Raw genomic sequence first — 26,197 nt, forward strand, 5'->3', positions numbered from 1 at the left:
AAGTAGTAAGTTTTTAAAAATTCTTTTATTCAGAAAGGGGCAAGGAGGGGGCAGGGATCACATCCCTCTTCAAAACACTTATTTGACTTTTAGGATCTAAACACACGGTGTCGTCTTAAAGACTAACAGTTTTATGGGCTTCTACAAAAGACCCGGCTACAAATCATGGTCCCACAACTCAGCCAGACCTTGTTAAAATGGCCCGAAGCAGGGAAATTCCCAGAGAGGAGGAGGATGAAGTTTGTTTTAATTAGCCTGCAGGAGCAGCTTTCTGGGCTTGACGGAGTCCCCTCGGAGCCGGCGCTCACACGCAAACGCAGCCAACTTACCGGGGCGCCAGCCGCCGCGGACCCAGGGCTGCTGGCGTTACTCTCCTCGGGATTCTGGGGGGCTTCGTCCGGCCCGCGGGTCACGAGAATTCTGAAGTGCTGCTGCCCGGCATTTTGATCTTGCCTGATCTTGAACGTGCAGCCCTGCCCCTGTGGCGTCCTTTCCACCGAGTTTGTCCTGTGGATTTCGGGAGCCCCCCTGCGGCCCCGAGGCGGTGTCTCCGGGTGGCCCCGCTCTTCCGTGGGGCTCCCGCGCTCAGCACGGGGCTGCGTGGGGTACGAGGTGCTCCTCTCCAGCCGGATGCGGGGGTACCTCACCAGCCTGTCCCCCTTGGTGCCGGTGAAACCAAAGTTGAAGTCCCCGCCCGGCCCCGGAGCGCCCGGTTGCGGCTGCTGCAACTGGAAGACGAAGCAGCGCTTCCCGGAGCTTCCAGAAGCATCCGGAACGTGCTGCAGGGACCAGCGCCTGGGCTCTGGCGCCGAAGGGCTGTTCTGGCCATCGGCCCCGAAGGGCGTCAGCCTCACCTGGCGCACGTCGGCGCTGGAGGCGCGGTGCTGGATCCGCAGCCCCCCGCCCCCCTCGGGGCCCCGCGGGGCCCTCGGCTCGGCCTCCTCGCGTCCATCGCAGGCGGCGGAGCCGGGCGCTCGGCGGCCGCACGTGCCGTTGAGCTGCGGGCCCGGAGCCCGGGCCGCCCTTGGGGGCGAGCTCCCGGGGGTCTCGGGTTCCGGGGGCTCCGGGCCACCAGCGCGAGACGCCGAGCCTGCATCGCCGTCCGGGCCCTCGGGCAGCACGCCGGGATCTGGGGCTCCGTCGGCCGCCTTGCGCTGCAGCGAGATCTGCACGGACGAGCTGCGGGTGGGCCGCGCGTCGAGCGGGCCCAGGAGCTGCGGGATGAACATGGACGTGCTGCGCTTGAGCGCACCCACCGCCTCCCGCAGGCCCCCGCCGGCCTCCGCGCCGTGCTGGGCGCAGGGGTGCGGGCCGCTCCTCCGCGGCAGCGTGTGGAATGCCATGAAAAAGTCGTCTTCCCTCTCCTGGTCTAGGATCTCGGACTCGGGGGCCGTGTTGCTGCGCCCCGAGCCAAAATGAAACCGAAGCCGATGGGCCATGGTGCCCAGGGGGGCAGGGAGGGAGAGGGCGAGCGGCAACAACACGCCCGGCGCTGCCAGAAGTCAAAAACCGAAGACACAAACTCCAAGAAAAAGTGTCCCATCTGCCAAACCGTTAGCACTGCGGCACCAAGAGCGACAGATAGCAGAAATAACCCAAGTGGCAAGCGGCATTCCAGGCATGATTGGATAAGAGCAAAAAGCTCTCATCCGCACTGTGACAGAGGGTAGGATGGCCAGAACCACATGACCACGGTCTCCCCCTCCAATGCCAGCTTGTGGACTTACTGGAGTTTTCCCCCCTCTCTCGCTCTCATTTTTTTTTTTTTTTTTTTAAACAGCAAGAGCCTGAAACAGCACCTTCCCAGCTGCTGCTTTTCCATCAGACAGGAGTGGCCCCAGCAGGGAGCTCTCACAGCTGACTAAGGCAGCAAACACAGCCCAAGCCAAGCCGCTATAAATCTAGACGGCATCAAATTCACGGGACAGTTCTTTCCGAAGAGGCAGAGCACTCGGACTCCCTAACCAATACCGGGCACTGGGCACTGAACACATGAGCACACACCGTATTTCCCCCACCTCCCCTAGCAAACCGAAGGACAAGGAAAAATGCTCTGGCTGTAAGAAAATCCTTTCACAAGCATCGGATATTATGTTTCTCTGTTATTTATGATATCACCACACTACCACGATGGAATGCAAACTAATAAAAGGTACTATAAATATGATTACACACCCCACAGAATGAGTGCCCCTTTAATGCTAAATAATTAGACCATGATCTACAAGGAACAAAATAGCTAAGTGGAGGGAGGCACAACTTACAACACCATCAGTTAGCTGTCTGCCTCCTACTACTGTATTTTTCATTTAATAGGGGTGTGTCTGTGTGTGTGTGTGTGTGTGTGTGTGTGTGTGTGTGTGGGGCGATCTCACTCATAAGAGGACTGTCAGACATGTAAGTCCCAGGGAAAAGGAGCCCAGCTGGAGAAAACATTGTCTCCTATATGCCAGACAGGAGAACCCTCCCCCCAAATCCCCACCAAAAAAGGAAGGAAAATTGAGGAAGGGTGTGATGTGGTTTTCATAGTGAGTTAACTTAAATACCATACAGGAAGAAGGCTGCCCAGAGCTGACTGTTTTCCAGAGAGAGTCAGCAATATTGTAACAAGCATGGAATCTTACCATTTTTGTGAAGGGCCAAAAAGGACCCAAGTAATAAAGGTCCACATTCAAAGACCTGTCATCAGATCTGTAGTCAAGTTGGATATACTCTGTGGGCTTCAAGCTTACTATTTTCCACGATCCAGAAACATCAGTGATTTAACAAAGAAGTGTATTTAGGAGGGAGTTTAAAAAAAAAAAAAAAAATGGGAGGGGAAAATACCAAAAGCTGCAGAGAGTAACAAAAAGTTTATTTTAAAATCCACAAAGCATGACTTTGTCAACAGCTCTAGAATGAGGGTGTGGAGGATTAACCCCGTGTTTACATTCGTGCAAACCTGTTTTCCAAAGGCCTGTGGGTTAAATGCCAAAACTGATCTCCACGAGAGAAATGGAACCTAGAACGCTGACATGCTCGAACTGCAAAGGACCACTATAGTAGTGTACCATCTAGCTGGATGACGACCCGATCCAGCAACAAACACCGCGGGTGTTCAGTGAGGGGGGGGGGGAGTGGCGCACACCAACTCTGCAAGTAGCCTGGGACAAAGCTACCTATTAGTATCATAAAACACAATGTTTCAGATGAAGTGTGTATTCACTCACACATGATTTCTTAGGTCTGCAGTCAAAGCCCTTTTGGGTTTGGAATTCTAGTTTGGGTTCCACGGTGAGGTCATCTTAACAGTAGCCACGGTTTCAGTAATGAAAATGGAAACAGATTTTTTTTTAAAAAAAAAAAACAGCAAATTTCTCTTAGTAGAAAGAAAATTAAATAGAATTACAACACATCTGACCAGAGGCATTTCCCCCTTAAATCTGAACCTCTCTTCACCTTGAAAACCTGTTGCTATAGTCAATAAATGAAGAGAATCAGGATTAGTCTGAAGGTGTGTCTGACAGGTCTTCAGGGACTGACTTCTACGGAGGTTAGGACTGCCGGGTTCAGTATCTGCTGGAGAAGAGATGCGAGTGCTAAGCACTGCACCCTCATCGGACTCTCGTTCAATTGAACAAGAAAATAACTTCATACACACAGCAGAAGTGATTTAGTTATTTGGTAATACTCATCACCCAAGGTACAAAATGCGGAGTTCAATGTAAAGCCACCAAGGCCCCGAATATTTTAACAGAAAAGGCATTGGTACAGTAGGCCAGAATCTGTTGGCTTTCCATTCTGGAGAGTAATACCAAGCCCAGGAGATTAACTACACTCCCGAGTTCCATAATAAGCATAAAAGGCCTTGTTATTCACTACCCCTGGCCTGAGGACTTAGGAGAATAGCAGATTCCACTGTGCTGTTACCACTGGTTGCTGTGTTGAAATTATGTAAAGGCTCTAGACCCCACCTGTCTCATGGGCAAGGACAGGAAGTTAAATGAGATGTACCATAAGGTTCCTTCAAAAATATTATATTAGATTTAAGCTACTCAAAAGACGGGAGTTTCAGCTGAAATCAGCAGCAAGAAGGGTTTGTAAGAACACTCCTTTTTGTTTGTTTCCAGATTTTATTTAAGTTCTAGTAAGTTAACAGGCAGGAGAATATTACTGTCAGGTGCAGAATTCAGGGATTCATCACTTACATGTGACACTCATCAAGCGCCCTCCTTAATCCCCAGCCCCCATCTAGCCCCTCCCCTGCCCCCTCCCCTCCAGCAACCCTGTTTGTTCTCTATAATTAAGAGTCTATTTTTGGGGCGCCTGGGTGGCTCAGTGGGTTAAGCCGCTGCCTTCGGCTCAGGTCATGATCTCAGGGTCCTGGGATCGAGTCCCGCATCGGGCTCTCTGCTCAGCGGGGAGCCTGCTTCCCTCTCTCTCTCTCTGCCTGCCTCTCCATCTACTTGTGATTTCTGTCTGTCAAATTAATAAATAAAATCTTTAAAAAAAAAAAGTCTATTTTATGTTTTGTCTATTTCTCTTTTTTTTCTTTTTTCATAAGAATACTCCTTTTAACCAAGAAATATACACAAGTTTCATGAAAAGTAAATCTGGATGCAACTAATAACAGACAACTTGGAGTTCTAACACCACGTCTGAGAGTTCCTTAAAGGCTTACACAGGACAGAGTAACGCTCATATTCATAGCCGAACACTTGGGTTTGTGGGTGCCTGACGAATACATTCTAGTTAGCTGATTCTGCCAAAATGCTTTAAAGCCACATGTGATGCTGAAATTTCATTTTTAAAATGAAATCTTAGTTATATGCATTATAGAGACAGATGTAACATGTCCACTTTTTACCTATCTCTCTGTGTGTGTGTGTGTGTGTGTATTTCTGTGACTTTTATGCCTCAGGCATATCTTTGGTTCTTGAAAGGTACTTTCCACGTACTTCCCTTGAGAAAGTACCATTTTTAAAATGCAGCTTAATTTTGCCTGCTAAATATAGATTCCCTTTTTGCTATATACTGTTAATTACATTTCTGTTTTCCCAAAGAGAATCACCATAGATTCACGACTGAATGGGTGAAAGGGCTATAGTCTGGCTTATATTTAAGGTTTGTTTGTATTAGTGATGGCCCCTTTAAAGGTCTGCCTACCGCTACGTGCCAGACGTAAAGAGCAGAGGCGTAGGGTTTGATGTATCGCTAGTGTGATTTTCACTAATACGGACTATGATGAAAACATACCCATGTACAAATAAATCTTCTGTCCTAGCCATACAAATGTATCTGTTAGAATTATGAAACAGCAGTAGGACAAAGAGGGTCTCGGGGTGCTGGGGAAGCTATGTACTGCAGGAGTATAACACAGGTAACAGAGTTCTCAAAAATGCTGCTTTAAAATCCAGTTTTTAAAAAATGAAGCAAAAATCAAGAACTGGGACCCACTTACCAATCTGTTTTCATCAAATACTTCAAACAGGAGTCTGTGATTAGACGGGTTTACCTATAAAGGGGACAAAAATAGTATTTTCAAAAATGGGCAGAAATAATTCAAAGGATAAAATAAGAGACACAGAATGAAATGCTTTATAATGTACTCAGATCATTCGTGTCATCTAAATAATTAACCTGCTACTCTTCTAGTAATCCTGTATCCACCAAATCACATTTTCTGCTATGATTTCTAGATTATTCTATGCCTAATATTTAGGCGTTATTAGAAGAATAAGATGCTTTCAGCTGCAAAGAAAATTTCAAATAGTTTTGGAGAGTTTCTAAATCTCCCCTACAACAGGGATGGAGACCAAGGTGACATCTTCACAAAGGTCCGTGCCTGAGGAAATCTCTCAGTCCCATCATTATGATGAGACGGCCTGGGATACAAATGAAGAGAAGAGTAAAAGGAGCTATTTACTATTGTACGCTCCTTTGGGGGATACTATCTCCTTATTAAGTATCAAAAACACATGACCTCACCTAATCCTGACAACGACCTATGGTGTATGATTGTCATCCCAGTTTTGCAAATGGGGAGCTGGGACTCTGAGGGTGAAGGAACCACCCAGAAGCCCATGAGCAGTATAAAGGGCAATTGGGACCCCACCCCCAACCAGGTCTGACCTGCTTGTCCCCAGAGCCCACACTCTGAAATGAGAGAACGAAGAAATCAAAGATGTTCCCACGTCCAGCAACTGTGGGGTCAGAGTTCCAGGGGCTTTCAGTGTCCTTCTGCTTCTTCCTAGCTCTTTACCAAACCTCACCAAAATGTCAGGAATCACTCAGTTATCATTTACTAAGTCCCAACCACATGCGACACATGGCAGTAAGCTTTCTGAATGACGTCGCGTGGAAACAACCCTATCCAGTGAGGACTTGTCTCTCCTTCATGAGAGAGAAGGAACCCACAGCAGATGTCTGTCTTCAGGCAGAGTTCCAAGATCACAAAGGTGGGAAGGGGTAGAGCCAGAAATGGGACTCAGGTCTACTATGATGGGAGTCTGGACTGTTCCACCGCAGAAAGTGAAACAAAATAAAGTTGGACAGTTGAGCATGGAGAGCATCATGGCTTCTGGCAACAGGCTGCCCTCTCCTTAGTGACAGAGCACGCAGGTGGGGGAAGGGGGCGGGGCTAGCTCGTATCTGTCCAAAGTTCCAGGAAGGTTGTGCTGATCAAGGCACCCCACACAGACCCCAACCAGAGCTGCACATGGTGGGCACTCAGTTCAGATTTGTGCAATGAATAAAACAAAGCCCCTCCCCTTTTTTTTCAAAACCTAAGAAAAACAGAGTTTACAAACTGCTGAAGCCAAGGTAAATTGACAAAATCTTGGATGTACTAAAATTTACATAAATGTGGCCCAGATGTTAAACTAAAAGGAGTCTAAGGCTTTTAGAGTTTTACAAGTGGAAAGCTGTGTCTGAGACTTAACTAAGGGCCAATAACATCCTTCTGTCCCCATGAGCCCATTAGCTTTTCAGGGCTTCACAGAGTAATTTAAAATGCATCTGGTAGGTAAGGGCTATACATAAGATCCACCAAGTATTAAAATATCAATACTGTATTTCAGATCTGAACATTAAGAGAAAAAACCACGTGTTACAGATAGTGACCCGAGGTTGGAACACATAAATACTATTGCAACTGAAAGGAAGAAATTGGGACCAACTGTAATGGGTCTAATGGTAGTGTTGATCTTTGGGAATCTAGACCAATCTGAAGATTTCATCTGGGGCACTTCTGGAAGTGAAAAAGTGATTAGTATCACAGCTGTGTAAGCAAAATCTATTCATTCTGAAGGGGGGGGGGTCCCTTTCTCTCCATTCAACAGATGAGCACTGTAGTATTTCCCAAATTTTAGTACCTAAAACTACAGCAACCACCACAAGAACTCCTTGAACAGTAATCTCCATTAATTCACACAACTGTCATTTTTACATATAGCTCTTCTAGGCGTTAAACTCACAAGGTTGATGAAATTTTACTTATTTCAGTGACATTTAAAGTCCAGAAATAGTTTTATATGACACTTGTACACACACATTATAGGTTTGAATTACAAAACTCTTCCTTCCTAACTCGAACATGACTGGTGACTTTTGGGCTTCTTTTTAATCACGTTGCCTCTGTTGCTTTATTTTACCTCTAAAATCATTCATAACCCATGTCTCAGAGAAATAATTAAGCTATTATTTTAATTATATTTTACCTTATTTTAAAAGAAAAATTTAGGTAGAAAAGCTAAAATATGGTAGGTAATTTTTTAAAAAATATTTCTCTGAAACACCTCCAAATGTAACAAGTCCAGATTTTGCTACTACCAGGCAGTCTCTGAAAAATTTAGGCCACAGGATATGGCTACGCAGCCATTTCTCAAAAGAATTTCACATAAAAATTTAACAGCTTCTACTCAGTATGAATCTATTGTGGTACCACCCTAGTTATCAGTAACAATTATTACCCACCCCCAAAATGAAAAACTTACTCTAAAATAAAATTCTTCATTCCACTTCGGGTTCAGCGTCTGAAAGAGAAATGATATTGTAATATCTTGAAACACCAACAGTTACTAAGACAATGCAATCCACGTATTTGCTTGAACGTTTTTTTTGTGTGATAAAAAATAAAGCTAAGAGATATTTAAAATGGCCATAAAAAGCATTTAGTCAATTATTTGAGACTATTCTATAAACCAAACTAGACAGGAAGGGATGTATTTATTAAAAAGATAATTCATAGATCATAAAAAAAAAATACACTAAATAAATACACTAAATACACTAAAAATAATGCTATCAACCAGAAGGAATAATGTCAGGGACCTACCTAGAGCCATCACCATGAAAAATATGAAGTAATTCTTTAAGAAATTTATCTTCATATGATTATTTCATCAAGAATGAAATGAATTCATTTCTCTTGACCTACCACGAATCTGTTTGGGAGAGTAAGGAAGCAGGTGGCAGAAAAGCAGAAGTATTCACTATTTATATAAATGCTGAAATCTGAAGAATATTTTGTAAGAACAATACTATCAGATTATTGTTCACGGAAAAAAAAAACCCTGCCAGTTAGAACTCAGAAGTGGATTTTTCCCCAAAATAACCAGTGTTTAAAATCTTCACCTGCCTGTCCTTCAATCCTTCTATCCATTCCTCTGTCCATCCACCCACTCATCTCCATACCAATCTATCTAAATATCTATCTCATAGACACGGAACAGGTTCTTCTATCCTCAGTATGAACAAAAGATGGGCTGCCAAGCATCCTTTGAAACTAAAATGAAACAGATACTGTTCAAGAATACACATATTCCTGTTTATGCATTTGGACATGCATAATACTCTTAAATAAATACATCTCTCAAACATCCTATGCACAGACAGACTAAAAAATCACCACTTCATGGAAGGCTACAGGTATTTTTTTCATCTGAACCGTATCTGCTTTTATCAATTGAATTCCTTTAACATCCGAGTCCACGGAGCAGCAAAGATGTAACACAAATATACCCTAGAAACAACACACACACACAATTCACGCTCCAGGAAACTGGCATTAAAAAAAAAAAAAATTCAGCACTTTGCCCACCCACAACTCAAGAGGGAATCCAGTCTGAAAAGGACAGGGCTTCATGGTGAATGGACCCGGGGATACAAGGAATGAGGAGGAGAGGGCGAGAGAGGAGAGAAGGGAGAGGTGCCAGGCAGACAGCGGGAGACGCAGGGCAGGACGGGGGGCCTGCGGGCACGCATGCAGCCCGGCGCGCAGGCCGCCCAGAAATGCACCGGGCAAGAGGCAAAAGACAGGTGAGGGTAGAGCGCACCGACGTGAGCCCACTGCGCGCGCGAAGGACCAGCGGCGGGCCACGAGGCAGGAGGAGGACAGCGGTTCCGAGAGCAAACGAAGCGCGCAGCACGGAAATACTAACCGGGAGGCTGCGAGCGAGGCGGAGCAGCCCAGCTCGGCGGGAGAGGAGGGAGGCGGCAGCCCGCCCCGAGCAGCAAAAGCCACGTCGGTATCCCCAGTCCCGACTCCAGTCCAGGCTCCGGGGCTGTGGTTCTCGGCTCGCCCCTGCGTCCGGGCGCCCAGGTCCCCGCCCGCGCCCCCCTTCCACTTGGCCTGCGCTGCAGGGCGCCGGCCCCACAGGCGGGGCCCCCAGCTCGCTGCCGGCAGAAGCAGGGACAGCGCCTGACACGGGGAACAATGGCCTCTGTGCTTCCCGGAGCCCTCCCCACTAATCAAAACACGGCTCTTGTTTGCAAAACTGATTTTTAATGCCACTCACAATGCCAGGAGGAGGACGAGCAACAATGGCTGTTCCTTACACAGAATGACCCGCTCAAGGAGCTCAGGTGCCTGCACAATGGCAGGAGAGTTAGCATTTTTTACAGCCATCCTGTTCTCCAGGAAATGCTTATCACGCATTAGACTACCTACCTCCCCCACCAGGGGACGGGAAAATAGTGATTGATAGAGAAGAGTGAAGCACAGATAAAAACAGTACTTTGGATAAAAAACCCACATCTTCAATAAATGCCCCAAATATGGAGTAAAGACTTAGATTCTCTCTCACACACACACACACACACACACACACACACACACACACACACGGAAACATGCTGATAGATGAATTGTAATTATGGAAAAATCTTTAATGAACTTATGTAATGAAGATTTCGAAAATAGATACACGTAAATATACAGTTTGATTACTATTTTCATTTGTTCTCATGTAACCAGGAAAAATATTTTGCTTCCTTGGTAATATTTGCTTCAAGTTAAACCATTTCTTTTGTGTCTACCAATTACGCAAGCCACTCCATTTCATTAACTATATTTTAAATTACTTTAAATGATTTCATGAAAAACAATGAGCCAAAAGAACAATTCCTTGTCTTACTGTATTCTTTGCAGGGAAAAAACTTGTTAATTATAATAATATTTAAGAATATTGCTTTTACAGTCATTTAACTAAAAGCCAGAATGGGTATCTTGGGTTATTACTGAAAAGCTTGCTCTATGTTAAATTTATAGATTTAATATTGGGAAATGCTTACAATAAAAAAAATTGCCAAACTTAAAACATAAACTTCTACAGAACCAGAGTACTTAATTCAATTCGATTAAATTATGACTTACATGAAGTTTAATTAAAGATGGACACCTACCTTTTTTATTGTTTTTGTCTGTACCAAAGCAAGTTCTCTATTCTCATCCGCTACGTACAATGAAAGTTTCACATATGGATCACTGTAAGAAAATATTTCAGATTTAATGAGGTTATACTTTTCACTTAAAAAAATACAAAAATAGAGACAGAAACCTAAGTGCAAATGCAAATATCAGCTAATGACCCAGTTTATATAAACTCCACAAACTAAGCAGTAATATTTTCAACATGTCTAGTAAGGAAATATACAAGAGAAGTTTCTACCAACCGATCAATGATACTTATTTAACAACAAAAATCTCGGGGCGCCTGGGTGGCTCAGTGGGTTAAAGCCTCTGCCTTCAGCTCAGGTCATGATCCCGGGGTCCTGGGCTCGAGCCCCGAGTCAGGCTCTCTGTGAGGCAGGGAGCCTACTTCCCTTCCTCTTTCACTCTGCCTGCCTCTCTGCCTACTTGTGATCTCTATCTGTCAAATAAATAAATAAAATCTTTAAAAAAATCTCTCTCAAATAAAGGGCAGGGGGGCACCTGGGTGGCTCAGTCAGTTAAGCATCCAACTCTTCATTTTGGCTGAGCTCCTGCTCTTGGGGTCCTGGGATCAAGCTCCATCAGGCTCCCTTCTCTGTGGGGAGTCTGCTTGACTCCCTCTTCCTCTGTCCCTCCCCCTGCTCGCAGATGCTCCCTCTCACTCAAATAAATAAATCTTAAAAAAAAATAAAAATAAAAGCAAAAAATATTATGAAACATACACTAACTCTGTTTTGGGGGTGGGGGGTGCAGAGGGAGAGAGAGAATTTCAAGCAGGTTCCATACCCAGTACAGAGCCCAACACCGGGCTCCATCTCATAACCCTGAGATCATGACCTAAGCCGAAATCAAGAGTCAGGCACTTAACTGAGCTACCCAGGAGCCCCTACACTAACATTAAAGATAATTAATTCATAAGAACTAATCTTCCATATTTCTTTTCCTAAACACAGATTCTGAAAAGATTACAAGAAAGATTATTAAAAGGCATATAGAATTTTTATCAGAGTAGTAAAATCTAAACAAAAATTTTAGTTTGTATCTTATTTATATTCTGATTTCCATCATATAGGTAAAAATGATTGTTCCTTTAATGAAGGTGAAACAGGCACTGTTCATCTAAACCAACACCTATCATTTTACAGATTAAAACAAAAACTCAAAACCCAAAGAACTGAAGGGCAGAAAAGCAAGAGAGATTTGTCCAGTGTTACAGATTTTGGTAAAGGCTAGATAACTGAACACTTATAGCAAGAAGTATATTAAAAGGACTACTCACTGTAGAGTTTCTACTAGGAGTCTAAGTCCATTCACATGTCCTAGTCTTACTAAGCCTTGGACACCTCAAATCTAGTCAAACTATCACTCTTTAAGGGTTTAAAATCCAGGTTCTTCTGTTTCACACTGGAAATCCTGAAAATCATAGATAGGGCTCTCGTGTATTCAACTCCCAAATTTTCACTCATCTAATTAATTACCTGTAACTAATGACTGATTTCTATCCCATTTGAAAATTACCCTTTAGTGGCTATGCCATGACTATTAACCTTTTTTTTGGGGGGGGGGGCAACTTCTAGAATATTTCCAAAGATTACAGTGCATCATAAAATGCTTTAGAATGATTTTTACTCAGTACCTCAATAAATATGCCATGAAATCCTTTTAAGAAAGAGAAAGGTTTGCTAAAATTCAAAGTTTGGTAATAATCCAATATTCAAAACAGAAATCCGAAGTCAGTGAAGAATATTGTTGGTATATATAGTATTTACTACTCATAAACTGCATCATAATGGAAGCTACAACACATCTTCAAAAAATAAAAAAGAAATGAAAAATCAGCAACAAAATAATTTTCTATTATCAGTAAATATTTTTAATATTCTGATTGTAAAAAGGAGTTAGTCAATTCTTTTCCTCTGATCCATAAACTATCAATATTATTTGATTAAAGAATATCAAACCCAATGTACCTACTTCTTATGTGGATATTCAGACTCTGAATAAAGATGAATCCAGATCTACAACCTCAAGACCCCAAGAACACCTTCCTAATTAGAACCACAGTCTAGGTGATGAATCAGAGGTCAGTTTTAAGGTCAGAGGCTCTTGGACTTCGGGCGAGGGGGTAGCTGAAACTGCTGGGCCCCAAACTCAAAGACCACCCCCCTGCCAACTGCAGAGATCCAGTAAAATCTGGGGTGGGACCCTAGAATTTGTAGATTTTTTAAAAATATTTATTTATTTAATTATTTGTTTATTTGATACAGCAAGAGAGGGAACACAAGCAGGGGGAGTGGGAGTGGGAGAAGAAGCAGGCTTCCCGCAGAGCAAGGAGCCCAAAGCGGGACTCGATCCCAAGACCCTGGGATCACGACCTGAGCCGAAGGCAGACACTTAACGACTGAGCCACCCAGGTGCCCCTAGAATAGTATCTGTGATGAAGTCCTGCTGATGCTGCTGCTCTTGATCCTGGGACCACACGCTCAGAACCACTGTTCCAGGTAGTGTTAGAAAAGAGTATTTTTTAGCTATAGAAACTAATTTTCTATTTCCAGCCACCGAGCTATTGCTAAAAAAAGCTCAAGGTCTGGTATCTCTGTTATCTCAGCAACAGGCTCAGAGCACGCCACAGGGATGTGTGGGCTCTCTCGCTCGCTCGCTCTCTCTCTCTCTCCCCCCAGTACTACAGAAAACACCGTAATCTCTGCCGGCTGCCACCTCGCTCTCACGGCCCTCGGCCATCACCGCGCTGCCTACTACATCACGGCAACAGAGACCAGCGTTTGTCTGAGCGGTGTATGCACGTCCTTCTACTAATCATTTATTCACTCCGCTCTGAATCCCCCGAAGAGCTCACGGCGAGTGACACATGCAGCTGGGAGTTGAGAGCGGGGTCTCTGAGTAGGACAAGGAGTCTCAGCCATGAGAGAAGGCACGTCCACGCGTGTCGTGAGCGCTCGTCCACGCCGGGCAGTACTAGGCGCCCGCATGGAACATCAACAAGGCAACTGGAAGACAGAGCAGCACGGAGAGATCCCGAAGTGTGCAAACGAGCGGAGGAAAGGATGGTGAGAGGTAAGGACACGGGGAGGGGGCGCAGGGCACAGGCTGAGCTCACTGGTGACAAGGCACTGTAAGGTGAAGGGTGGTGGGGCGGGGGGGGGGGCGGACCAGAGACGGGTTCCCCATTCTTTCTCCCTCTCCGCGGTACCATCCACACGGAACAGTATTGACTGGGCACCAATACATTCCAAGGACACTGCTCCGAGCGGACAAGAGTCAGCGAGCTGGGGAAAGGAGTGAAAAACAACAAGAAAAATGATTAAAACAACCAAGATCATTAATGGTCATGTGGGAATCATCGCACTGATCCCAGCCGAGTGAGGAGGTCGGCACGGTTCCATTTCAGCAAGGTGAACGCTCGCGCACGGTGCAGAGGCAAGGGACGGGGCACTGAGCGCCAGAAAGGGAGCAGGAAGAGGCTAGAGCAGCCCGGACAAGAATCCTTACTGCCCTGACTGTGGGCTCAAGCGGCAGCGGCCCGACCACCTCAGGCCCAGCAGCCAGTCTGTGCCTGCACCCGTGAGACACGCGCAATAGCTCACCGGGTCCTCAGTGCAAGTTCGGGAAGTCGGCACCTTTTGTCAGACGAGAAAATGAGAGAAATCACTTGCCCGAGGAGGAATCATAAGCCGTGCCTGTTCCAGAATCCAGCGCTCGCTGGCCAGCCTTGCTGTCACCCGCTACCGGATGGCCACCAAGGGAGCTGGCTGGAAGGAACGTCTAGGGGCAGGAGCTCCTAACATTATGCCAAGTTGGAAAACATTCTGTACTGTGCCTGCTATTATGACCTAAATTTTTATCTTTGCTGCTGTCGTATCTGGAGGAAGAGTAAGTCGCCTGACTGTCTCCCTCTGGGGAAGGCCACACCTCGAGATCTTATCTTCTCAACACCCCCCAAATAACTAGCTGTACATCTCGGACGAGTCACTTTAACACACAGAACCTCAATTTTCGTTCTCTCTGAAATAAAGGGGTTAGACTCAATCAGTGGTTTTCAGACTACAGACGCCACAGAGCCTTTCTTCTGCATTAACTGTCCCAGGGAGCTACAGGCTACCCTTCCCCCCTTCGGCTGTTTTACAGACTGGGGCTTCCATGTTAGAATTTGGGTGGGAGCAGGGTTCTGTAATTGGGGGGGTGGGTTTAGGGGCGCCTGGATGGCTCATTTGGTTAAGCATCTGACTCTTGGTTTTCGGCTCAGGTCACGATGTCAGGGTCGAGGGAAAGAACCCCGAGTCGGGTTCCACACTCAACATGGAGTCTGCTTGAGATTTTCTCTCCCTCTACCCCTCTCCCGCACCAGCTCACATGCTGTTTAAATCTTTAACAATAATTGGACTACACGATCCCTTTTAGTTAGAACATTCTGAATCTCAGAACAATTCAGACTCACTTCTCATCACTCATGGTAATGTTACAGCCTAGTCCATCCTAAGGAAACACAGCTTAACTACCCAAAATACAGGAGGAATCAGGAATAAAGCCCTGATCTCTACTAAGAGGCTTTTTCTCTGTCAGAGGATAAAGAGTAAAAAAGCCCACAGTTCTGAGTATGTGAAACCACTCTTGGTCACCGCCGGGCTGAAATTTTCCTGTACACGTTACCAGCTTCTAACCAACCCACCTGCTAGGAAAACACATGACCTAAACAACAAGCCCAACAAAAGGGGCCTGTGTACCATGTATGTTTGTGCCCTTGAGTCTAGGGTAGGGAAATGAAGGCTCCTGGGGTTACGCCACCCCCCACGCATTGGAGGAGAAGCTGTCCCTTTAGGGCCTTCATTTCTGAACACGATGTTCTGCAGGAGTGGAGAAAGGGAGAACTCAGCTTCCAGAGTCTTTTTCACACCTGACCCCACATATGCCCTCCAATAAAAACGGCGACTGTGGGGGACCCTTCTGTCCTCTGAAGTTCTACCTCCCAGATCCTTGACGCACTCTGTACCTTTGCCAGGCTGACTCAGTCCTGAGGTTAATGCCTAGTTCAGACGCGCCTCCCCACTCCGAGGTGGGGGAAGCACCACCGGGAACCTTTTCCTGACACAGAAGCAGCTCCTTAGAAGGTCCCGGTATGGGGAGCAGATACAGGGTGTGGGAGCAGGTGCAGAGAGTTCTGGCTTTCATGTTACTCCTTATACACGGCTGGGAGATTTTGTTGCTGGTAACCATTAATACGTAATAATTTTATAATAACAAAACAGAATAGGTAGGGCACAGAGGGAAACAGGCAAGACAACCATCCCTCCCTCCCTCCCTCACCATGCTTCTCCATTTGACACCCTTGACCGCTTCCACTGGCGTCTCTAATCTCTGGTTCACCAGCACGGAGTGACCTTCAGACCATTCTCGAACGAAATGGGAACAGTTTTTAACTCAGAGGGTTACTGTGATGATGATTAGATAAAACTAGGGGCGTGTATTGGGGCGCCTGGGTGGCTCAGGCGGTTAAGCATCTCCCTTCGGCTCAGGTCATGATCCCAGGGTCCTGGGATGGGGCCCCACATCAGGTTCCCTGCTCAGCGGGGAGCCTGCTTCTCTCTCTGCTTGCCGCTCTGCCTACCTGTGCTATCTGTCAAATAAATAAAAAAAAAATCTTTAAAAAAAAAAAAATTGTGTATTGATATCAATACCCAGTCAGCACCAGACACACGGTACAAGTGCCTCATAAATGACAGCTCTTATGATCATAGATTCTGTTCTTTCCTCTTGTGAGACTTTTAAGGCTCTCTGTTGTTCCTTCTGACCCCCACTTCTGCTGTGATTGCTGATCTGATTGGCCCCTGATGACCTCCTCATGAAAGTGGGGGCAGGCACAGCACACGGACCTCCAAGCTTCCTCATTCACACGGCGGGATCTGGGGTGGAGATAAACGGCTCATGGTGTTCACAGCTGAGCTCAGAATCCACTCCTCGCAACTAGTTCAGGTCCTAATGGCTGGTGTGCAGGACAACTCAGGGCCAGCATGAACATTTCCCTTACTCAGCTCAGTTCTTTATGGATTAGAAGAGAAATTCTGTTTCACAGCCTTCTGCCTTCTCTGCACAGTCACGTGCTTTAGGCACCACGCACCACTTTCTAAGCCTCTGAAGGAGACAACAAATTGATAATAGGATTCAAGCGCCCTATTTACTGACTGCCTACTCTATTCCAGGCAAGAAGACAAACAGTGGAAATAAGACACTGTCCCTACCCCATCCCAACCGGGCACAGAGAAGCAAAGCAATGATTCAGACAGGGTGTGCCGAGTACCCAGGAATACAGCACTCCACCGTGGCTCCTGACCTCACGCTCACCTCGGTTACCCGTCCCCACCCCAGGCCTGCCAGATCAGAACCTCCAGGGCTGGGACGTGGGATTCTGCATCTGTCAAATGTCCCACATGATTTCCATGCACTGGGCAATCTTGGCACCCCTCCCAGAGGCCAAGAAGGGAGGACCAAGAGCAAAGTGAGATTTCTCTGAAGGGGAGAACATAAGCAAAGGCCCAGTGGCAGGCTGGAGCCAGGATGTTTGCCATAGCTGCAGACCAGAGGGCTTGGGAGGAAGAGGAAGCTCCAGTTCAAACCACAGGGAGCCTTCTATGCAACTAAGTGCTGGGCATCGCCATGGAGGGTTTGGGGGGCTTCCAACCCTGGCCCCCTTATTTGCAGCTGTATGTGGAAATCTCCTGTGTCCTCTCTGTCCCTCAGTAATGGGGAGACAAGCAGTACTTCCTTCTGTAAGGAGGCTCTTAGGAGGACTGAGATAACCATAGTGCTAGACAGACAGTAAGCACTCAATAAATTTTAGCTGCCTCTGCCACGACGTCACTGTTATCACGGGTTTTGGAAAGGGAAGGGTTTTTTGTTTTGTTTTGTTTTTTTAAGATTTTATTTATTCATTTGACAGAGCAAAAGCAGGGGGAGAAGAAGGAGGAGAAGCAGACTCCCCACAAAGCAGGGGAAGCCCAATATGGGACTCAATCCCAGGACTCCAGGATCATGACCTGAGCTGAAGACAGTGGCTTCACGAACTGAGCCACCCAGGCGTGCCAGGGGAAGATTCTCTGACCAAAGTCATTACAAGAAAACAGCAGGTGAAGGGACCATGCTGGAAGGCTTCTGCACTGAGGACTGAGAAAGGTCTAAACACAGAAGTAGTAAGGACCCAAAGCAGAGGGCTGGGAGCAGCCCGAAGGTGTACTGGAAACACCAGGGTGGCTCACGGAAGGCAGTGAGGATGTCAGGGGAGGAGAGAGGCACGCGTGCCAATTCCAACCTTTGGGCCTGAGTGACGGCGTGCAGGCTCATGCCACAGAACGGGACTAGGGCTTCAATCCCTCGCTAGGCCAGCACATCAGTCACGGGGGAGTGGGATGTGCCCACTGGCAAGGCTGCTCTACCCTCTGGGGCGAGGCCCATGAACCCCGAGGCACCACCTTTATGCAGCTCTCGAAGACTGAGGCCATCACACGAGAGGCACTGGCATATTCTGTGTCCTGCCCAGGAAGATGCATTTGTATCCAAGTCTCCAAGGACGCATCCAAGGCCACCGTCTGTCCTCACAGAATTCTAATGACTGAGTGTTATTTACATAAGAAGTTGTTAAGTTAGAATTGGCCTCCAAATCTTTATGTCTCAATAGGACAAGCCAGCATCTTAAAGGCGCCTGGGTTCCTCCGCACTTTTCACTGGGTATGTACAGTTCAAAAGAGAAAATGACCTCAGAGACGCAGGCTGTTCACTCACAAACAAGACCCTGCAACTGCACACACACAGATGATGATATTTTGAGGGAAGAAACAGAAAGTGTCATCATCGAAGCCCCAGATGCCACAGGCAATCAGTGGCTAGAAGACAGACCCTGCTCACTGGAAGGAAATCTCAATAGTCTAACAATTGAGATTACTTGTTGATGCTCAACAAAAAAATTCCACAAGGACCTGCTCTGTCATGAAATGTCACCAAGGAACCTCAGCACAAGGCAACCTGACCTTGCAAAACTGCTGAGCAAAGATCATCGAAATTGCTGTCGGTCCATCCTCGGCGCAGGGCCCGACCTTATGATCATAGATTCTGTTCTTTCCTCTTGTGAGACTTTTAAGGCTCTCTGTTGTTCCTTCTGACTCCCACTTCTGCAGTGATTGCTGATCTGATTGGCCCCTGATGACCTCCTCGTGACACTGGGGGAGGGCCAACCACAGCACACGGACCTCCAGGCTTCCTCATTCACACTGCGGGATCTGGGGTGGAGATAAATGAAGGTGGAACCAGACAAGAATTCAGAGATGGGTCTGGTTCCACCTTCGTCACTAGGAAGCACAGACACTGCAGACGTGGCCACTTCTCAGAGAGCAACGGACGTAAGACCTGCTGGGCCTGCCCACTGCTCCACCCCCCGACCTGCGCCGATGAGGACCCGCAGTTGGAGGCAACATGACCGGAGTGAGGCTTGACCCTCTCCATCTGACTGGCTCAAACGGTCCATGATGAACAAGGATGTATAAAGGCGAATACTTCCGTGCAGATCATTTACTGATTTTGGTCAGACTGAGCAGTCTTTGCTGAGATCCCTATACCTTAGAGGAGGCCGGAGGGCCAAGGGCTGCCTAGGCCGGGCAGAGCATTCGAGATGGGTTGGGTTACAATCGGCTGCAGCTGGGTTGGAATGACACTGCCTTGTCCCCCGTCCCCTCCCCCTCCCTGCTATCGAAGCATCCCTCCAAGTATCTGGATATCAGAGGAACAACGAGAAATGTCTTCCTTTTTTAACCATTTTTCTCCTCTAAGGGAAACACCACAACCACAGCCTGAAGGAAGCAATAATTCTTTCCTGCAACATGAGGTTACTCAGTATGTCACTGGGACAACCTGTAAAAGGGCTGTGTTTTCTTTCCCTCTTAGCCAAGAACAGAGGGTTAGTGTAGTATATTACGTTGTGCCGTAGATCAAGTTTGTGTTGACTACCTGATGTATCTATGCAGAGAGACTTAGCCAACCCAGAGAAAGTCTCATTGGAAAATCTATTTGTTGAAGGTTTTTCCTCATTCTTTTCTACAGCTGACTATTACAGCAGTGTTGCATGAAGTACTGACAACTGTATAATAGCATAAAATAAGGGAAAATATTACCTAGAAAGCGTGAGACTAAAACACAGATTTAGCCATATTGTTGAAACTGAAGTTTTTAGTCTAAGAAATTGTCGAAGACATAAAAGAGGTAACAATCCTGGAAGAGGCAGACGTCTGAGTACTACCGGAAAGAAATTATTCCAAGTTTTCTGGACAGCAACATGACAGCAGGCATCCCATATAAAGAGTTGATGCCTTTAACTCGACAAATCTATTTCTGAGGATTAATCCCAAAGAAATCATCAGACATGCAAGCAAATATTTACCTAGAAAAGATACTCATTACAGCATCGCACATAAAAAGAAATTAGAAACAACTTTACAGTCCAATAAAGAAATGATTGAGTAAATTATGGTATCTTCACGTGCTAGAATATTAAAACCGTGAAAATTATGTTTTCAAGTAATATTTGTAAGTGGGAGGAAATAATCATGGTATAACATTAAGGAATAAGCAGGATCCAAAAATTCTACATACATATGAAAATAGTTGAGAAAAATGGAGCTGAAGTTAACAGTTGTTCTCTCTAGCTATGCTTATGAATTATGTTTATTTTCTTCCTTGTCATTTTTTTTCTAAAATTTTCTACTGTGAGCAAGTACTATTTTTTTTAAAGATTTCATTTAAGAGAGAGAGAGAGAGAGAGAGTGTGTGTGTGTGTGTGTGTGTGCGCAAGCATGGGCAGGGTAGAGGAGGGGCAGAATAGGGAGAAGCAGATTCCTGACTGAGCGGGGAGCCCAACTTGGGGCTCCATCCCAGGACCCTAAACTGAAAGTCAGCCGCTTAACTGACTGAGCCACCCAGGCACCCCTGGAAGTACAATTTTTATAACTGCAAAAAGTCATGAAAATACCAATAATAGTTACACATAGGTTTCAACCATAATAAACTCTTTGACAAGGCACTGAAACCTGTAATTTCATGGCTGGTCTACACTACAGTAACAAACCCATAAGGGCTTCAAAAAATTTGTTTCTACCCAGAAAAGTGCCTTAAGTGGATGAGTACTGAAGATTTTTGAAAGAATATGCATATACATTCCAGCCCTTGAGACTTAATGAAAGGCATGAGATATATTTCTCGCCACCAATAGTGGCAGTGAGTTACTTTATAAAATCTTTCAACAAACATGAAACAGCCATGGTTCAGTTGACAGACAAATGAATTCTCATGTTGGTTCGAGGTAGGTTAAGGGAGGCATTAAAACTTGGGGCGCCTGGGTGGCTCAGTGGGTTAAGCCGCTGCCTTCGGCTCAGGTCATGATCTCAGGGTCCTGGGATCGAGTCCCACATCGGGCTCTCTGCTCAGCAGGGAGCCTGCTTCCTCCTCTCTCTCTCTCTGCTTGCCTCTCTGCCTACTTGTGATCTCTCTGTCAAATTAAAAAAAAAAAAAATCTTTAAAACTTTACAGCTTAGGTGTATTCTGTGAAACTGCTAAAAGAAAAAAATCCACTTTCTGATACTTCCGTTATGATTTTGCCACTGGGAGCAACTAGTGGCTTACCCCATCCTAAGACCTTCCCTGTCACCTAAGCCTTTAACTGCTAGTCAAGACTGACTCTCTCCTGGTCCCCTGCCATCTACAACCAGTCCCCCAGGGAAGGTCCCAAACTTGGGCCATAGAGAACCGGGGAGCCTGGCAGGGGAGGGGTGTTACTGCAGGACCGCCTGTCTGTCTCTAACACACAAATAGTTTTCTTTATATCTAGGCAGACATGCAACAGCCCCTGAAAATATTTAAGCTACAGTTTGTTTAAAAAGAACAAAAACAAAAAAAAACAACAACCAAAACCCCTTACTTAAAACCAATGTTTTCTTATGCTCTAATAGTATAATTATCGTTCATGTTGTTGCTAGAAAATTGTTTCACCTATAAATTACTGAAACGTAATACAGTTGCCAAAGAAAGTGATAGTTACAACCTGCCCTTATCTCCAGCGTATTGTCTCTTCCCCCATATACATGCAAGTACCAAAGGTTAAGAAAAACCCTTCTTTCCAGGAATGACTTAACAGAGCAGAGAACAGCTGACAAAGCCACAGGAGAGGGGAAAACAAAAACTGCTCCCTTTTCAGAAATGAATAATTGATTTACACCCGCAAATAGTCACCGAGTGTCCACCAGATGCAAGGGATTATGGCGGGTACTCCCGAGGGAGGTCAGATAAGTGGGAGGCAGGGGACAGAGGAGGGGGGGCCCTTAAAGAAGCTGTCTTCCCTTCCCCTCCAGAAACACTAGAGTCAGATGAATGTATGTAATACAGGTGTGTTGTCTTTATGGAGTTGGTTGTGTATATTAAGAACTCAAAGAAGTTCATCGAGTTTTATGATTATTCTAAGATGCTCTGAAATGCAGGGAATATCTTCTATGAACTGTAGTAGTAACTTCCAGTAACACTGGCCAAGCAGCGCCTGGGTGAAGAGCATGGTTCTTGGAGCCTTATTCATATACCGTCTCTAATCACTCAAACAGCCCTGGGAAAGACAATGTTAGTATCCCCATTTCATGAATAAGGAAAAGATGCCCTCATATGTATGTGTACACATGAAATGCTATGTAACCATTAGAATGGTATTAATGGTGCTCCCTGCAGCAGCACATATACTAAAATGGTATTAATAAACTTGATTTAGTTGCCTTTAAAAAAAGTTTTAAAAAATCATGTATTACAACTAAAAAAGCAAATAAAACTATTGCATTATAAGTACGCCAAACTATAAAATGGTGTTTATTACTGCATTAATGCGACTGTGCGTGATTTTTTTCCTCCTCTCATTATCTCCATATATTCCAAACAAAAGAGGCGTGTTACTGTTTAGCTGGGATGCTGAAACGGGAGGTGACAGAGCTGGTGGGCTCGGGCTTCCCCCGCTCCACAAATGGTCCCACATGGCAGCAACTAGAAAATCCAAGTTAAAAATACCACATGTGTGCCTATTAACTAACTAGATGGGAGACAAGACATTTGAACTTTAACATGAATCTCTCATTTAACAGCCAGAAGGTACGTGAGAGGGTAAAGAGGTCCCAAAGAACCTTGCAAGAAAGTCATACAACACAGGAAGTGGAGTGCAATGGAGGATGTTAATTTCCGTTCAATGTCCTGCTGGCCAGCTAGGCTTCATCATCATTTTAATAGCATGCATCTCCCTGTGGGGCCCGTGGCAGTGAGGTAATGTTTAGTCACCAGGCCACAGCACCTCCCTTCATATCCCTTTAGGAGGTTCTAAGAAACCATTCGGCCGAAGGCCTCGAGGGTTGTCCTCCACACACATTCAAGGGAGGGAGCAATTCAAATCCATGTGTTTGTGACAGAAAGCACCCCTGTTCCAAACTGCTGAGACAAGACTTTGCACAAGAGTCTCTCCACCAAAAAGGTCATTCAGGAATGGGGGAGGGGGGGGGCAGAGCACATGCACACTCACCAACCACATACACATACAGGAAGGATGCCACAGCTTCAGAGTGTTTGGAAAGTTTAGGGGGGTTGCTGCCTTAATATAAGGGAATACTCCCAAATAATCCACTGATCAAAAGACATGAACTTCCCAGACTAGAAATGGAACTAACAAGCTAAAGTGAGTTTGACTGCCCTCAAATAGTATGTTGGTATTGTCTCTCAACATGCAGAACATTAGGGAAATCTTCGGCCACACAAGACCATTACCGCAAACACAGCTGCATATATCACTAATTCCAAATTGTCATGATAGTTCAGAGGTACTCCTAATCCTTTCCTTCGACCACTATTGACTAGTCATGTTTGTTACAGCCCCAGGGCCAGCCCCACGGTAGACAATAACCCAAATCCACAAGGGCCCTAATCCCAATACAGCACATACTAAAGCCCGAAACACGAATCTCAGGCTCACTTCATATAAACCTCAAGTACTCCTTAGATGCTCTGGCTGAACACAGATCTGTGACTGGAATCATCTCCCCATTCATTACCTCCCACCACAGACCCAGACATGCTTCCATGAACAAAAATTCTACCCGGAAAACACATTTTTTAATGTGCACCCATTTGTTTAAAAAAAGTGCACATGCCTGCACACACGTGTACACACATGTGTACACACACACACACACACACACACACAGCCTTACTACTGCTGAGAGCACACTTGGTCTTTGTCAATAAATCATGTGTGCATTTGATTCCTTAAAAAAAGGTCCCAGAAGAATATCCATGGGTAGTAAATCTGTATGACAATATAGCCCCAGTATGAAAAAGCATACTTTCAAATTTGCCACACCATTAAACTCCATGTCGTCAGTCTTCACTGATCTTAAATATTTTTTTTTTAAAGATTTTATTTATTTATTGAGAGAGAGTGTGAGAGAGAGCATGAGCGAGGAGAAGGTCAGAGAGCGAAGCAGACTCCCCATGGAGCTGGGAGCCTGATGTGGGACTCGATCCCGGGACTCCAGGATCACGCCCTGAGCCGAAGGCAGTCGTCCAACCAACTGCGCCACCCAGGCGTCCCTGATCTTAAATATTTAAGTAGCTATCCTATGTATTTAACTGAGTAATTAGCATAACCCAGAAGTCATTTGTTTTCTAAGACCAATTTATCGCTAATATGCTTGTACATTCACTCGTACATTCTGCAGAACTCATTCCTGCCTGTAAAAGTGTTATCCACCCTAAATGTTTCTGTATGGTTATAAGCTTCCAGAACTCCAAAGAAGTGAAACAGACAGGAATTCCAAGAAGTAGCTCAGGCAGAAACTCTCTGGGAAGGGCAAGCATGTTAAACAGATGCAACAGGGCTATCAGGAAATCCCAGCAAATACCACCAGCTCTCCCACTTAATGTCTGAGAGGAGAGCCACGTTCTCCTTCCAGAACTTTCATTCAGTCTCCCCCTCCCCTGCTAACGGAATCCTGACCTGGCTGAACACAAGTTTCAATCTTACAAGTCCTAGAGATCCTAAATGATCATGAAACCTAAATGCTAAATCATCCCCAAAGAAGATCTTTTGAAAACGATACAACTCAACTCTACTATTTAAGCAGTATTTTATACTCCAGCAGAAACAGAAATGCACTCGATCTCTTTAACTATCTAGGCCAGAGAAGGCAGTGTATATGGGGCACAGAGTCTGCACATAAGAAGTCTTGTGTCACAGAGGATAGTGTTCCTATGAAAAATCAGGAACTTGGTGAGACTTACCAAGAAAACTTTCTAATATTCCCCATCTGCAACCCACATCCTGTCACAAGATGGCTTATTCTGCCAAGTCTCCTCCTCACCTTTCTCCAGGTACCTATTAAGGGCTTCGATCTTGCTTTCGCTTGGCAGTACCTATCCCCTGATGGTGACTGCCCACAGGAAAGATGAGCTAGAACAACTGAGAATACCCACACATGCCCTGTCTGTTGTACGAGCACTAAGAAGAGGGCTCAAGTGCAAACAGGTCCATTCTCTAGCACACCGCATCATCACAATGGCTGTGACCTAGGGATTAGGAATTCCTAGAGGTTCTCAAACTGAGGCGGCATCAGATCACTTGGGAAGCTGACAAAAACACAGGTTGCTGAGTCCCAATCTCTGAGTTTCCAATTCTGGTCTGAGGTAGAACAGGGCAGTCTGCATTTCTAGCAACTCGCTCATGTGTCCCCCACCCCCTTACTCTGGGAAGCAGTGAGACTCTACTTCTTCCTCTTTGTTTCTCCAGGATCCAGCACAATGGGTTCATTCAGGTCAGTATTTCCGCCCCCACTATCCCATCAGCCCTGAGAGCAGGAGGAGGGTACAGCCTCACCTATACTGGACGCCAAGGTCTTTAACGCTTGACATTGCCCTTGTTTACTGGGGTTGTAAAGGGCAACCTACAGGGCCTACCTGTCATTTTAATTAACCAGTCAGTACTGCTTTGTGTTTATTTCAGTGGAGGGGGGGAGGAGAGAGAGCAGAGCAAAGGCAAGTCAGTTCTTGCCTATTTAAAAAACACACCATTGTCTAATGAGAGAACGGTTACAAGTACCCTGCAATAACACAAACCCAACAGGAATTCAGTTCTCAAGAAAACACAGAGGAAAAATCTGAGATTCGATCCTTCAGCCAGGCTCTGTGCTCTTACACAAGGCCGGTGGGATACCAGTACCCGTTCACCTACTCTTGCGGCTCGATCAAGAGTCAATCCAACTTGAGCATCATCAAAGACAAATTCAAAGACATGTTCTTGTTTTTTATGAATTAGTTCCCTTTACCCCCAATTTATCAAGTCGGTAGCCGGAAAACAACAGGTGCATACACGCAGACTGGCACCGACATCAGCCAGTGTGGGACCAGACCTCCAGTCCACTCCAGTCACTCACCAGTCAC

At 45.7% G+C, this 26,197-nt stretch overlaps 1 protein-coding gene across 3 annotated transcripts in view; it reads right to left on the reverse strand.

Moving 5' to 3' along the window:
- The window catches only part of NEDD4L (NEDD4 like E3 ubiquitin protein ligase), a 336,948-nt gene that overhangs the window by 136,294 nt on the left and 174,457 nt on the right, over nt 1-26,197 (reverse strand). For 2 of the 3 annotated variants that reach the window (XM_044242894.1, XM_044242895.1), the window contains exons 3-5: nt 10,663-10,744; nt 7,974-8,012; nt 5,441-5,494 (exon numbers count right to left, since the gene is read on the reverse strand). In XM_044242894.1, the coding sequence (XP_044098829.1) occupies nt 5,441-5,494; nt 7,974-8,012; nt 10,663-10,744 (175 nt within the window). Of the gene's footprint in view, nt 1-5,440; nt 5,495-7,973; nt 8,013-10,662; nt 10,745-14,295; nt 14,366-26,197 lie in introns of those variants that run through there. The other variant, XM_044242896.1, reaches the window with a different exon arrangement.

Source organism: Neovison vison, chromosome 3 (assembly GCF_020171115.1).
Source record: "Neovison vison isolate M4711 chromosome 3, ASM_NN_V1, whole genome shotgun sequence".
Lineage (NCBI taxonomy): Eukaryota > Metazoa > Chordata > Mammalia > Carnivora > Mustelidae > Neogale > Neogale vison.